We start from the raw sequence: 14,768 nt of genomic DNA, 5'->3' as shown, positions 1-14,768 counted from the left end.
GTAAGAAAAACAAAAGTGAAATCCTTGATCGACAAAGGCTAGTTTGAATTTTAATTTAAGAATCATAAACTTATAAATTTTAAATTTATATTGTTTATTGCAATGTCACAATGAGTTCTCATGGCATGAGTGAGGATGAGATTGAGATTCACAATGAAATGACTGAATCTGATAATACCTGAGGCTAAGAGGGGTGACCATGAGGCTGAACCTAAAACCCAAAACACTATTCCATGGCAAGTGCAGCTGCAAGTATAAATTGCCCCTCCACATTACTGGTAGAGCATGCTAAGCGTCTTTTTGTTCATAAGTCTCCTCTAAAACAATTTGCAACAAAATTGTCGAGCAAGACTGGAACATCTAGGGGCACAATTTTGTGGAAGTGCAACTTTTGTGCACTTGAATTTATGGCAGCATTACTAGAGTTAATGCCCACCTTCTTCATATTCGAGGAAAAGGTGTGGAAGCATGTGATTTTTTGGGGTGACCGACAAACCTGAAATACAAAGCTGAGATATACAAGCTATGGTGTGTCACTAATGACAATGCAGCTACACCTATGTCTGCATCTTTGTCTAGTAGGCCGCAAGCTCATCAAAACCAGCCACAAAATTCTACTTATACTTTGTAGAGGAGAGTAGTAGAGATGCCAAGTTCTTCTTCAAGGGCCCATGCAAGATAGGCTAAGGGATAGCACAAACTGACAAGTGACGCTAGTAACCCCATAGCTGATTTATTCAATGTGTAATTGAAGGATGATATAGATGATGCCATTGGAGAATTCTTCTTTACCAATGGCATTCCATTTCAATCTCCTTATTATAAGGAGATAATAGCAATGGTAGCAAGGGGAGGAACATCATATGTGCCACCAAGGGAGACAAAATTGAGGACCTAAATCTTGGATAAGAACTATTCCAAGATAAATGTGTTATGGAGACAATGAAGGAATGTTGGGTGAGAAGTGGATACAATATAGTCATGGATGGGTGGACAGACATTACACACGTCCGTTCATCAATATCATGGTTACATGTAGTGAGGGCCCATATTTTCTTAAGGTAGTTGATTGTTCAAGGCATCAGAAACATGCTGATTTTCACTTTCAAATCCTCAAGGATGCTATTGAGGAGGTTGGGCCACAAAATGTGCTCCAAGTAGTGATAGATGTGGCTCATGTGTGCAAAGCTACAGGGAAATTAGTTGAGACAGCTTAAAGACATATTTGTCGAACTCCTTGTTGTGCACATGACATGAACAATGCACTCAAGGACATGGGAAAAATTGACTAGATCCAAGCAATGGTCAATGATGCTAGAAATGTGCAAATGTTTATTTAAAACCACCACACTTCACATGCACTCTTCAGGAGCTTCTCTAAGAAGGAGTTCTTAAAACCCATTGAGACTAGTTATGCATCCTATTTCAGTCTCTTGGATAGAATGATTGAGTTGCAAGAGGCATTGCAACTAATGGCTATGACAACAGAATGGAAACAATGGGCCGAGTCCAAGACAAAGCAGGGGAGGAGAGTGAAGTATACAGTGAAGAGCGATGCTTTTTGGGGTGATGCAAAATATATAGTCTCCATCATTACTTCAATTTTTCGGGTCATTAGATATGTGGATGTCGATGCACCTAGCCTTGAAGAGGTGTATGAGAGCATTGATTCTATGCTTGACCAAATGAGGGTTGTCGTGCTGAAGAAGGACCCCACATTAGCATTTTTCAATGAGCACATTCAACCAATCATTCATCAGAGATGGGAGAAGCTCAACACTCCCCTGCACATGGTTACCTATGCATTGAACCCTTAGTGGTACAAGCATAAGCTTGGCAGAGTTACACTAATACAAGATGTTGAGGTGAAGGCAAGGTTCTTTAGGGCCCTTGAGAAGATATATGATCTTATAGAGGCCAACATCATTCTTACTAAGTGGACCAAATTTGCCACTCTTTGGGGTTATTCTAAGGTGGCCAAGATGGATATGGCAACTATGGCACAAGAGTTTTGCAATGGGATTGCCATGGACCATTTTTTTTGACTACCACTCTAGCCATTTGATTTCTATCTCAAGTTTCTAGTTCTTCAATTGCTGAAAGGAATTGGTCTACTTATAGCTGCATCCACTCTCTTAAGAAGAACAAAATTAGTTCTAGCAGGGCAGAGAAGCTTGTGGTTGTACATAGTTCTTTGTATCTTATTGACCGCAAGACACATGTGTACAAAGAGAGTTCAGTAACACAATGGGATGTAGAGCCAACACAGATTGATGAGGATGCTACAGTTACAAAGGCAACGCTTGTTGGTATTAGTTTGGTAGAACTTCACGATGTGGAGTCCAGTAGTTATAGTGATGAGGAGTTTGGGTATGATTAGAGGCCTCCCTTCACTATATTTTGTTATTTTGACATCATTTTACTGATTACTCATAGTAATCATCTTTATAAAATCTTGAATATAATATAAGTTTCGAATTTGACATTTTCATTGTTCAAAGACCATAGTTGGAACACTCGCAGAGTACTCGGCGAGTTTTGAAAACGGCCAAAAGTGAGTTTATTTCATCATTTTGAGTTGGGTTTTTTGCTGAGAAGGGGGAAAACACACTCCAACACTTTTGCAAGGTGATTTCCACCGATTCTTGCCAATTCCAAGTGGATTTGAAGTGGATTTGAGGTGGTTTTTCAAAAAAAAACAGATTCCCAAGTAGGTTTTCTTATTTTTTTCTATGCTTTTTTAAAACATTTTATTTATTTTTTGTTGCATCTAGATGAATAGAAAATCATTCCTAAGTAGTCAAAAATCTTTTTGAGTCATTGTAAGAAGATTTAACACTATTTTTGACAAGTTTTGTTGAATTTTTCACTATTTTTTTTAAGAATCTCTAGTTTTTCAAAAAAAAAATCAAACCCTAATAGTATTTTTTTTTTTTAAACTTTGAATGATGTATAAAATTATTTCAACTAATTTAGATAGTTTGTTAAATTGTTTAACTAAAATATTAACTTTCTTTTTTCACTTTGTATGTGTAGGTTAACTAACCATTAATTATGGCAAATTCTAATTGGCCACTAGAACCATGCCCATCTGGATATGTAGGCACCCGTCCTAAAGGTGCTAGAGATAGGGCTTGGAGGTATGCCTATGAAGAACCGAATCCTGGGACAGTGATTTGCATAAAATGTGAAAAAATACTTCATGAAGGCATAAACCACCTCAAATACCGCCTTGCAGGCATAGACAAGCATGATGCTAGAGAATGCATTGGGACCAATAATGAAATAAAAAGAGAAATGAATACCCTGCTTTCAGCTGGGGAAAAGAAGAAATTGCAAAGGGAGAGGGCAAAACTAGCCATGAGATCAGCCATAGCTGATTCTCAAGGTGCTTCTATTGACATTGAAGAAGAAGAAGAAGCACTTCAAGGCATAGTGGGCTCTTGTCGTGGCCCACGTATCCGCAAACCCAGCACCACCTTGCCCATCACTTTTACTTCTTCTAGTAGAGGACCTGGCACTGCTACATCACCATCAGGGACACAGTCCATAGGTAGTTATTTTGTGACCAAGAGCACACCTGGAGCATAGCCATCATTAGAGGCCACTGGATGGAATAGGGAGGCACATGAGAAAACAGACATTGCATGTGTTGATTTTTGGTACTTCAACAACATCCCATTCAATGTGGCAGACAATCCTTATTGGCTGAATTTGGTGACCACAATGATAGTTTCAAGAAAGGGGTACAAGGCCCCTTCTCGCAAGGATTTGAGTGGGAGGTTAGTAAATAGTCCACTTGATTTCATTGTTAATTGTTTTTTAGATTTCTTGTTTATTAAATCAAAATTGTGTACTAAGACCTAATTTCAATTTGTTTTTGTAGGTTGCTCACAAATGCAGTTGATAGGGCAAAAGAAGTGGTGGAGGACCAAATAAATGAATGGAGAAAATATGGTTGCACCATTCTTTCTGATGGGTGGACAGATGGCGAAAACCGCACCATCATTAATTTTTTGATTGTTTGCAAGGACAATATGGTGTTCTTGAAATCGGTTGATGCCTCCAGAAAGGTGAAAAATGCAGAAACATTGGCTAGAATGTTGGAGTACATTGTCATGGAGGTGGGAGTAGAGAATGTAGTGCAAATCATCACAGATAATGCAGCAACATATGTGGCAGTAGGTAGAATCCTTTTGAATTATCACCTTTAGCAATATTTTCATTTGTTATGGCTTTGTTTTTCTTGGTTGTATCTTTCTTAAAAATAACTTCTTCTTTTGCAGGTAGAATCCTCCAAGATAGGCACCCCACTCTTTTTTGGACACCTTGTGCAACACATGTCCTTGACCTTCTTTTGGAGGACATAGGAAAACTCGATTGGGTGACTACAATTGTGGAAGATGCAAGGAGGATCACGAAATATATTTACAATCAACCTTGGGTTCTACATTTGATGAGAGAGCACACCCAAGGGAGAGATTTGGTGAGAGCTAGTGTCACAAGGTTTGCAACGATTTTCTTGACGCTGCAAAGCATTCTTGCTGCATTGACTTCTTTGAAACAAATGTTTGTGAGTCAAGCATGGCTAGACTCACCTTAGTCGAAAAAGGTTGAAGGAGAGGGTGTTGCATGCATAGTCTTCGACAACCATTTTGCACAAAGGGCTGCAGAGATTGTGAAGGTGACTTCAAAACTTGAATTTTTAATTATTCTTAATTCAAGTCTCTCATTACTAATTTGTAACTTCATTAATTAATCTTTTTGTAATTTGTATTTTTCAATTGTAGGTGTCAGAGCCCTTGGTTAGAGTTCTCCGCTTGGTAGATGGGGATAAAAACCCAATGGGGTATATTTATGATGCCATGGATAGGACCAAAGAGTCTATCAAAAATTACTACAAGGGGGATAGACTCAAATTTGATCCCATTTGGGAAATTATTGATAAGAGGTGGAACAATCAGCTCCACCAACCCATTCATGCAGCAGGGTACTTCCTCAACCCTCGTTTTAAGTTTGGGGGTTCTTACTCAAATCCTAATGGAGAGGCCATGGAGGGCCTCACTACATGCATTCAAAGGATGATACCCGAGGTTGAGGTGAGAGACCTCATTGTGGCCGAACTCTAAAATTATGAGGAAGCAAGGGGTAAGCTATTCTCTTCAGAGTTGGCCATAAGAGGAAGAACCCCTCAAACCCCAGGTATAACATTTGCCATTTGGATTTTGGGATCTAAAGTGATTGATAAATTGATAAATTATGTTTTCGCTTTTCTCTTTGCTTTCTAACTTTTCAAATTTTTTTATTTTGCAGATGCTGGGTGGCAAAGTTGGGGTAGAAATACCCCAAATCTCAAAAAATTTGCCCTCGGAATCTTATGTCAGCCTTGTAGTTCATCTAATTGTGAGCACAATTGGAGCTTGTTTGAAGCCATCCACACGAAGAAAAGGAGCAAGTTAGCGCAGAAACACCTCAATGACCTTGTCTTTGTGCAATATAATCTTAGATTGCGCGTAAGGAAAGTAGAGGAAGCAGTAGGTGGTCCAATTGACATGGATGATATAGATCCTTACAATGATTGGACATCACAAAAGCAGCCTCCATTGTTTACAAAGGATGACATCATTGATTTGGAGAGGCAGGCTATGGAGGAGGAGGGGGGTGGATTTGGTTTCGCGCTCGATGCCAATGCCAGAAGCAGGTAGAGACATAGCTTCATCCAAGATAGAGGACGAGCCACAGCCTGAGCCAGACATACTGAGCGAGGAGGCACAATCACACTCACAAGTCACGCCACGTCCACAACAGACTTCTAGGACTAGACCCTCTAGTTCTACCTCTCCCCCAGCTTATACTAGAGCTAGGAAGAGGAAGATGTAATTGTAATGATGTATTTACCTTTAGTTTTACAAAAACTATTTACTATTTTGCTTCCAGCCATCAAAATTCCTCATGAGGATGTCATTTTGTACCTCCTTTGCATTTAAATATATCTAGACTCAGCTTGTTTCTTTTGTGTTCTCATTTATTGACTCATTGGATGCATCTTCTCATTGAATTTTGCAATGAAAAATGCATTTCTAATTAAATTTAAGCAATTTTTTCAGTTCCCGAGTTTTTTGTCGAGTACTAGCCGAGTTTTTCCCGAGTTTTTTTTTCGAGCCTTGGCGAGTTTTTGGTTTTGGCGAGTAGTTCAACTATGGTTCAAACTTCAATGTTAAATTGTTAATGTTAAATGTTCACTTCAAATTTTAGTAGTATTTAGTATTTTACTGATTTGCCAAAGTTCCATTTGAAAATTCAAAGTTGTACTTCTTATACATCTTTTTATAACTATTTTTTCAAGTACTATATGTATATCAACGTTGCCCCTCCCCACCTTCATCCCCCCATTGTCCCCAAACTCAGGCACTTGGTCCCTAAAACCCGTCTCCACGTCCCCCCATCCCCCCATCAGGAAACTCAGTGGAACATCGATGCTATGTGCCCTATCAAGTTACTTTTATCCTTATTCATGGCGTGTTGTAATATGCAAATACAAATGGATATAGCAATTGTTTTATGTATTAGAAACAAAGCACTGATGGTGTGATAAAATATGCAAATGAAAAATGATATAGCAGTATATTCTCAGGCATATTTTTGACGTGTGTTGCAGATTGTGAGATTCCAAGCTTGAGCATCCAATCCAGCCAAGGCCTGCTATAGGCTCTATTTCTATTCATTTATTCCCATTCGTTTGCTATTCATTTATTCCCATCAATTTCCTTTCCAAATCCCTAAACTCAAAGGACTTGTGGGGTTTTCCCCATCCTTTTTGTTGAATTTCCCATTGTTTTTCTCTAAAGCAAGGTTTCTCGAGTCAGTTTTTCTCTCAAACACAAACCACCCATAAACAAGCCGCTTTCATTCCCTGGACTAGTTTTTCTCTCAAACACAAATCACCCATGAAGAATTTGCTTCCCTGCACAAGTGTCCAAGCTAAGGTGTTTCAAACATAGTTGCGAAACTTGACAAGTATTTGCCAACCTTGCAAGTAATTGTGTTGATCGGTGCCACAAGTAACTCATTATATTACTCAAGGCCAAGTAATGTAAAAAACTCATCGCGAGTTATTCTTAAAAAATTGACAAACTCACAAAAGAAGGTAGTAAAACCCATGACTTTAGGTTTTAATTCGCCTACATTACAAAATTGAAATTTAGGACAAAATTTTCATGTTACTACTTTTTTCCGTTGAAAGCTGGCATGGGATTTTTACAGCTTGTTCTAATGATTTTTTCCAAGCAAAGTGGAGAGCAATGTGATGATGAGTGTCAGTGTGGAGTTCCATGCTGGGGAGTTCATTGGATGCAATCTCGCCACATAAGACACGAACAGAACCCTCTTTAAAATACATTCAAATTAAATATACTTGAAACCCAAATAAGGGAAAGGTTACAAATTTACAATTTAAAACCCTAAAACTTACTAGTGTGCTGTCCTTAGTAATTTGCAGGCACCAGAGTATTTCTGTTCAATTTATGTGCAGTTTGCTCTCAATTTTCAGGTTTTAGTTTTTACAGCTCATTCACTCAAAAAAATTAATGAGCTACAACTGAAATTTCTTTGATTTATGTGCAATGGTGTTAGGAACTTGTACTCTAATGAAACTATAAGGTATGGATATTTATATCAATAACATAAAGAAGTTAATTAAGCAAACCCATTTGAATTTCCCTTTATCAAAAACATGTAGATGCTACGTAACTTTCTCGCGTTAGATAAGGTTATATCATTGAGTTAGAACTTTATCTCAACGATGAACAAGTATTCAAGAAAATTAATGGGCACTTCAAAATAAACGACTTAATGCGGCGATACTTCACCGGTTACATGTACCAATATATAATGTGGGAATTGGTCCTGCTTTTATCAAACAAACAAATCAAGAACTCGGCAGCTTACAATGAATTAGTCCACTGGCTTGGCCTTATAATCTATCTTTCTGATAGAGAGGAATATTTTTTTAAGATATTAATTCTGTGAATTTATCCTTTTTTTTCTTATAGCTTTGTTGGTCTTGTTTTTATTGGCAACTGCAATGGTTTTTCTTTAGTTCTATATTCAAAATGACAAAAAATTATTCATCTGATCCAAGCCGATCTCATAAATAGGTTTCATCTTTCAGTCGAGAACAAATATATGTCCATATATTTTGGATGATATAGGATAAAAACCTGTTCTAAACATGATCATTTTTTTGGTATGATATAAGAGAAAAACTTGTTCTAATCATGAACAGTTTTTTTCAGATAAAATATAATCATTTTTATGTGGATCTGTTCATCATATTCATCCAAGTATAGCGTATGATGGATAGAAATCTGAAGTATATGATATCTATATCACATTGTCACAAACGCATTTCATCCCCCACTATAGTTTGAAATTCAGCACGCCAGCTCAAGGTTAGTATCTTACTCCTAAAGGGACTAAATTTTTTAAAGCCAGAAAAAAACTGGGACTAGTTCACAACTAATCAACATTCATTCTCGGATATAAATTATTGATATTTTTCCGCTTTAGAGAGTATACTAATCAAATTTAACTCCCCAAAATATATATTAAGATGTCTGATTTTTTAAGAGATGTAACATATAGTAACAGCAAGGAATATGTAATGGCATGTAGATATATAGATATATATCACCTCTTTCATAACAATTTTTAATATATTATAGATAAAATTATTTTTAAAAAAATATTATTACAGAACATAGTGGCAATTTAAACACCATTGAAAGATAAAGAAAAGTGAAAAACATTATTAATATAAGAGTAGAATGGCAATAAATAGATTTTTTAATAAAAATAATAAGATAATTTACTTTACTGTAATTTAATCACAAGAATTTTGATTTAAATTCACTATTACTTAATTCATAAATTTTGACATTATTGTAATTGGAATTTACATTAGTGTCATTTATAAAATTAATTTCAATTTACCAAATTCATCATTACGTTAAAAGTTTTGTAGAATATTTTAAATCTCTTTTTCAAACATTCCAATAAAATATTTAAAATTATCTATACATGTTTTATGTATATTTAGAAATATAATAATATTTCTTTAAAAATACTGGTATAAGATATTTATTTAAAAATACTGAGAAACTTGAATTTCATAAACACCTCGAAATTACTATTCTAACTATCTTTTAAATTTAAATATTTCAAATACCTATATTAATTTATTTTGTTTATGCTTTAGATTGTTTTAAACCAAGCCCAGTCTAACATAAATAGACAAGTTGGGTCTGGAGTGTCAATGCGATGCACGAAAAGTTAGCACGAACTCGGCGTAAAATAGGCTGCGCACAAAATTAAAATGGATTGTGACTCATCATCAGTGACGCACAAAGTTTTTTCCTTAGCATTATTGACAATTTTAATGGATTGTGAAGGATTTTTCCATCTGTTCTTTTCCTATGTTTTTAAAACCTAACGAAAAGCAGGCAGGTCAAACGTTCGAACCTCATGCGAGCGACGCAAGGAATCAAAATCCCAAAACTTTGAAAATAATAAGAGCGTAAAGAAGGGGAAAAAAATATAATAAATACCCTATATCGAGAACATGGCAGGGGCGTCGTATTGTCTTTCGAATGGCGAGGTCATAGGCTCGATTCCTGTCGGTGTCATTCAGCATGTCCAAGTAAGATGTATGCGCCATTATATCCCTTAGTGACTCGTCTTCTTGTTCGCGAGGGTTTTTCTCCATAACCACCCATTCAGACTCTCCCGTCAACGGATTTAATTTCAGCTGAAACGCCTGCTGCTCCGTTGCGGCCATTTTTGCCTCTCTTTTACAGAGTTGTGGAAACGAAGACGAAAAATGCGTCTTCTTATGTTTCGTAAGAAGGAGGTCTCTCAGAAGAAAATGGCGCAAGTTGAGCGCAAACCCCATTCATTTACTCAATCGTATTCTCAGTCTTCTGCAATTTGCAATCCATTGAAGGATGTGAGCATATATTTTTCACGAAATATTTTCAGCTTATTTTGAAGAACTGTCTGAGGGCGCAAAAATAAATCATTCTAAACTTCATTTTGTCGTTTGAGTTTTTTGTTTTTTTAATTGTTCATTTTTTTAAAATTATTAAAACATTTTGTCGTTTGAGTTTTTTGTTTTTTTAATTGTTAATTTTTTAAAAACTATTAAAACATTTATTTATTTTAATTCAAACATATTTTAAATTTTGTAATGTAAAATAATGTGTTTGTTGATTCAATTTTTAGAAAAAAATGCTTTATCTTTCTATTGTTCTTTTGACCTCTTCTATCTAGGGTTTCACGCTAAACTATAAGATTTTCTACTCTTCAAGGGATATAAATCATTTGACTTTTATATAAATTTTTTTTGTTGATGATCTTGGAAGGCATTAAATTCCTCAAGTCTGTATGTCTTCTTGCTCCTTAATGTCTTTTTTCACATAAACTTGTGAAATCCATCAATAGAAAAAACATCTTTCTTTATTGTTATATGGACATGTATTCAAGTGGATTTGTCGTTTGTTCATCCACTTAATGTTTTGTCTCATCCAGTACTTCTTTCTCTCATTTAAAGACTTCTTCAACAATAACCTTGGACCATTTGTTTGCCTCCCTTTGCTCATTTTTTTTAAAATAACTTAGGAGACACACCATAGAAATGGTTTAAATGGGAAAGGTGTATATTTTCAATAAAATAATCTCAGAGGGAATCAAAGCTTTTCGTTTGAATTTACTTGTGATCATGTATTTTTGGGTTCTCTCTATTTGTCTCCATTTAAACTTTAAAATTCTACCAACCCATAATTCACACTCATAAAGAAACACTATAATTACTATGAGACTAAAAAAATTTGAAGATTTTTTTAATACCATAACTTTGTTCCTTTGCTTCTATTTTACAATACAAACAGTCTTCAACCTACCAAAGTTCTCTAAACCTTCTACAAGTTTTCCAACCGAACTTCTTGTTGAAGTCAATCCCAAGATATTTGTACTCTATTACTTGTTTTAAAACACTCCTTCCAAAAATAAGAGTCTAAGATGAAAAAGACATATCATGAACTTTCTCTCTCTATTTTGGCTCATATTGACCCTTTCATTCCAAATGCAATAACCAATATATGAGTGGGGTCTATTTCTGCATAAAATTTGGTAGTGTTATTAGTCTTGATTGAACCTAACTCCATGCATTCCAAAGATATAGATACGTTTTTACAATTTTTTCATTCTCTAATTCAAATTGAATCCACACACACACACACACACACATATATATATATATATATGGATACGCTTTTAAATTTTAGTTGTGGTTTGGCTTTTGAACTATAAAATTTAAATTGAATTATAGCTCATGCCAACCCCATTTCAACTAGTTTTTATTTACTAAGTTGAGCATGGAAACATTCAAAGTTATGTGACAAGGTATTGTAGAAATTAACAACCCCTAGTTCATTCTAGACTCATCAACTAAATCCATCAATAAAAGAGTTTTATCATTTAAACATTAAAGCATAATTCAATGTTAGCATTGATATTAATAGTGATGGATTAGGCATCTTGAATGCTTTCTTGACTTTTACTCCAACATGTTTAAATCACTAAATTTCTATGGGTTTGACAAAAGTAGTTCAGTCATATCACAACTCCAATGGTATCTCTAAATGTTGCTAATATTCAATATCAATGGTGAATAGAGTTTTGCAAAGCAAAGTCACATGTATGAAATCCATAACTTTAGATGGAAGTCACACATGTGAGGATCAATTATATAACTAAAAAATTCAAGTAGAGCTAGGAGTGAAACAACTACCAATTTGTTAAAGCATTACAATTCTAAACCTAATAATAGTAGAGCCCAGATGCCTAGATTGGATCACCAAGCATGATCTACAACAAAATATCCCTATGTGGCAAATTATGTTAAACAAAGTGTACCTTCCTTGTGAATTTTCAAACTCCTATTTGTTTAGCATTACTAGCTCAACTCCTTAGTCTATGTTCATTTTATTGTTGGTGTGTATTTGTATTTATAGACACCCCAAAAAGAAATTTGTATGTGTTTGTATTTATCGATACCCCAAATAACCTGTAAAAAATTTCTTTTTATTCTCATTTTGGTGAACTTGTCTAATCTTATAGCCCCTAGGATTCAACATTTAGGATTTAGTTTATTTTTATCAAAAAGTGCTTTTTTATTTTGTATTGTCTAAATGAAGGCTAAAACTAATTTGATCTTTACTCTAGAGTTTGCATTAAATGTCTATGTTTTTATGTCATTGTCTAATTGTCCTCCTCGTTTTAATTTAATTTTATTTAAATGATTGTATTTATCTTAGTAGGGAATAAAAATTTGATCATAATGCCCATGTTGCACAATGAATTGGCAATATATTATTTTGACAACTCCATTTCTTTTGAGCTTGAAAATTTGGCTAGTGATGATGATTCTACATGTTTGGTTAATATTCTCCCTAACTTGTTAATTAATAATCTATATTAAACATATTAGAGTTGCTCAAAGGTATACCTTGAAAGGATAAGATCTTCAAATATTTTGAGTGGTGTATCTTGTCCAACACACCCTAAGACTGAGAGGGGGGGTGAATTAGTCTTGAACAAAACTTAAACCTTATAGCATGATTCACATTCCAAAAACCCTAATCTAATCGATAGCAATTAACACACATGCACAAGAGACAACTAGATTTACGTGGAAAATCCAAGAAGAAGAAAAACATTGTGAAAGCTAACTTACACTATATGAACAATTATTACAATATTTTTTTTTAGGGCTCAATGCCTAAGGAAGCTCACTGCTCCCAAAAAAGGACTTCCAGAGAAGGTTAAATACCTTGGGGCTAGATACAAAGGACTTGCTGAGGAGACTCACTATCTTCTAGCAAGATACATGAAAAATGAGTTACAATGAACCAGCCTTCAACATCACCACTACCTCCAACTATCTCTCTAAAATGTAGTTGCTCTTAACCCACTGCCTCAAACAACCATTTGGCAATATAGCTCTAATACTTTCACCACACACTATTATTATTTCACTTTCACCTCTTCCACGTTCTACTACTCACCACTCTATTTGCAATTGATTTGATCTTCTATATATACCAACCACATCATCACAAAAACTCCAATGAGGTCGGCAAGAATAGGGGTCAAAGAGTGATCCCACTATGTCAGCAACAAAATATCATTGAGATGAAAGAGGTCCAATCTAGGAGATAGAGAGGACCTACAACAACTTATGACATCTTTGAATGCAACCCCAAACATCAAGAACACACATCCCTCAAGTCAACAACAGGGTAACATGTAGATAAAATTCAGTAGCACAAATACTGAGAGGGGGGCGTGAATCAATATCTAACCGGTTATAAGATTTTCTTAACTTAAAACATGTAGAGCATGTTAATACTGTGTACCGGTAAACAGAAAGTAATCCAATAAACAAAGACAAAAGCAACCACATGAAAAATACACCATAACACAATATTTTAACGAGGAAACCCGGTGTGGGAAAAACCTCAGTGGGATTTGTGACCCACAATATTCGCTTACTGGCCAATAAGAGAATATTACTGCTACAAGAGGGGCCTGCACATGCAGGATGGCCAAGTGCCTAGAGCTCACTGCTCAAATACAAAATAGGAAGTCTCACTGACTTACAAAATGGATTATATAAATCCAGTGTCTTGTACTGCTTCAAAATAACATCTATAATGCCAGATCCAGTACCAGTTTCTGCTCTGCTTCTTACATAAACCCTTAACCTATAATTCGCATAATAGGTCTGCCTTATTTGGCCTAATTACATTCCTCTATCTCTCATTAAAATGTTCTATAATGATCTCTCTTATATAAGAGTCATTTTACAACTTGCCAAGTCGGCTTACAATGATTTTACAATAATAAACAAAATATATTAACAAAAAAATTATTGTCGGCTTCTGTGTCGGTATGCTTCCTTTCATTACCGGTGCCAGTGGTCTGTGTGCCAGTGTAGAGTCTGATCTTGCTAGTGCCGGTGGAATGCCTTGCCGGTGTCATAGGATTGTAAGGTTGCCATCAATGACAAAACCTTCAATCGCCTACAATGTCTCATTGGAGTGTGCATATGCCAACATGAAACCCATTATGGATAGGCAACAGGTCTTATGAAACCCACATCCAATAGTTTCTTTAGCTCAACTTTTACAAGGAGAACGATGTGTGGATGCATCTTCCTTAGCTTTTGTTTAACTGGTTTTGCTTTTAGATCCACATTGAGATGATGCATGATAAGATCTGGATTAAGTCCTAGCATGTCTGCATAGGACCAAGCAAAATTTATCTGTCTTTGTCTGAATAATTCCATGTATTCTTTCTTCTCTTCATCTGATAATGATGCAGCAGGATGAAGTATCTTGGGATCCTTTGGTGTGCCAATGTTTATTGCTTCTGTTGGTTCTATTAGAATAGCATATCTCTCCTAAAAACATGCAGGGAGGATGTCTAAATTTCCATCTTCTATCGCCTCAAAGAGGTTTTCACCGTCAGATACGTCCTTTATTTTTCCTCTTGATTGATCTAGTGTTACCATGAAATGGTTTTCGACACTAGGTCTTTTTACTTATTTTATTTCAATTTTGTGACTGGAAAGTTTGGCATTCTCCTGACTACAAGAAACGTTGCTTGATTCCGCGCTGGAAGATATCTCAAGTGTTATGGGTTCGACGATA

The 14,768-nt window shown here is 35.5% G+C and overlaps 1 protein-coding gene across 3 annotated transcripts in view; it reads right to left on the bottom strand.

Moving 5' to 3' along the window:
- LOC131040504 (protein arginine N-methyltransferase 7) overlaps positions 1 to 10,074 on the bottom strand; it is a 218,114-nt gene extending 208,040 nt beyond the window's left edge. For all 3 annotated transcript variants that reach the window (XM_057973447.2, XM_057973449.2, XM_057973448.2), the window contains exon 1: positions 9,606 to 10,074. In XM_057973447.2, the coding sequence (XP_057829430.2) occupies positions 9,606 to 9,949 (344 nt within the window). In that variant the 5' untranslated portion in view covers positions 9,950 to 10,074. The remainder of the gene's footprint in view (positions 1 to 9,605) is intronic.
- Between the last annotated feature and the right edge of the window lie 4,694 nt (positions 10,075 to 14,768).

Source organism: Cryptomeria japonica, chromosome 9 (genome assembly GCF_030272615.1).
Source record: "Cryptomeria japonica chromosome 9, Sugi_1.0, whole genome shotgun sequence".
Taxonomy (NCBI): Eukaryota; Viridiplantae; Streptophyta; class Pinopsida; order Cupressales; family Cupressaceae; genus Cryptomeria; species Cryptomeria japonica.
Note: the sequence above shows the minus strand (reverse complement) of the source record. Positions and strands in the feature narration are given on the sequence as shown.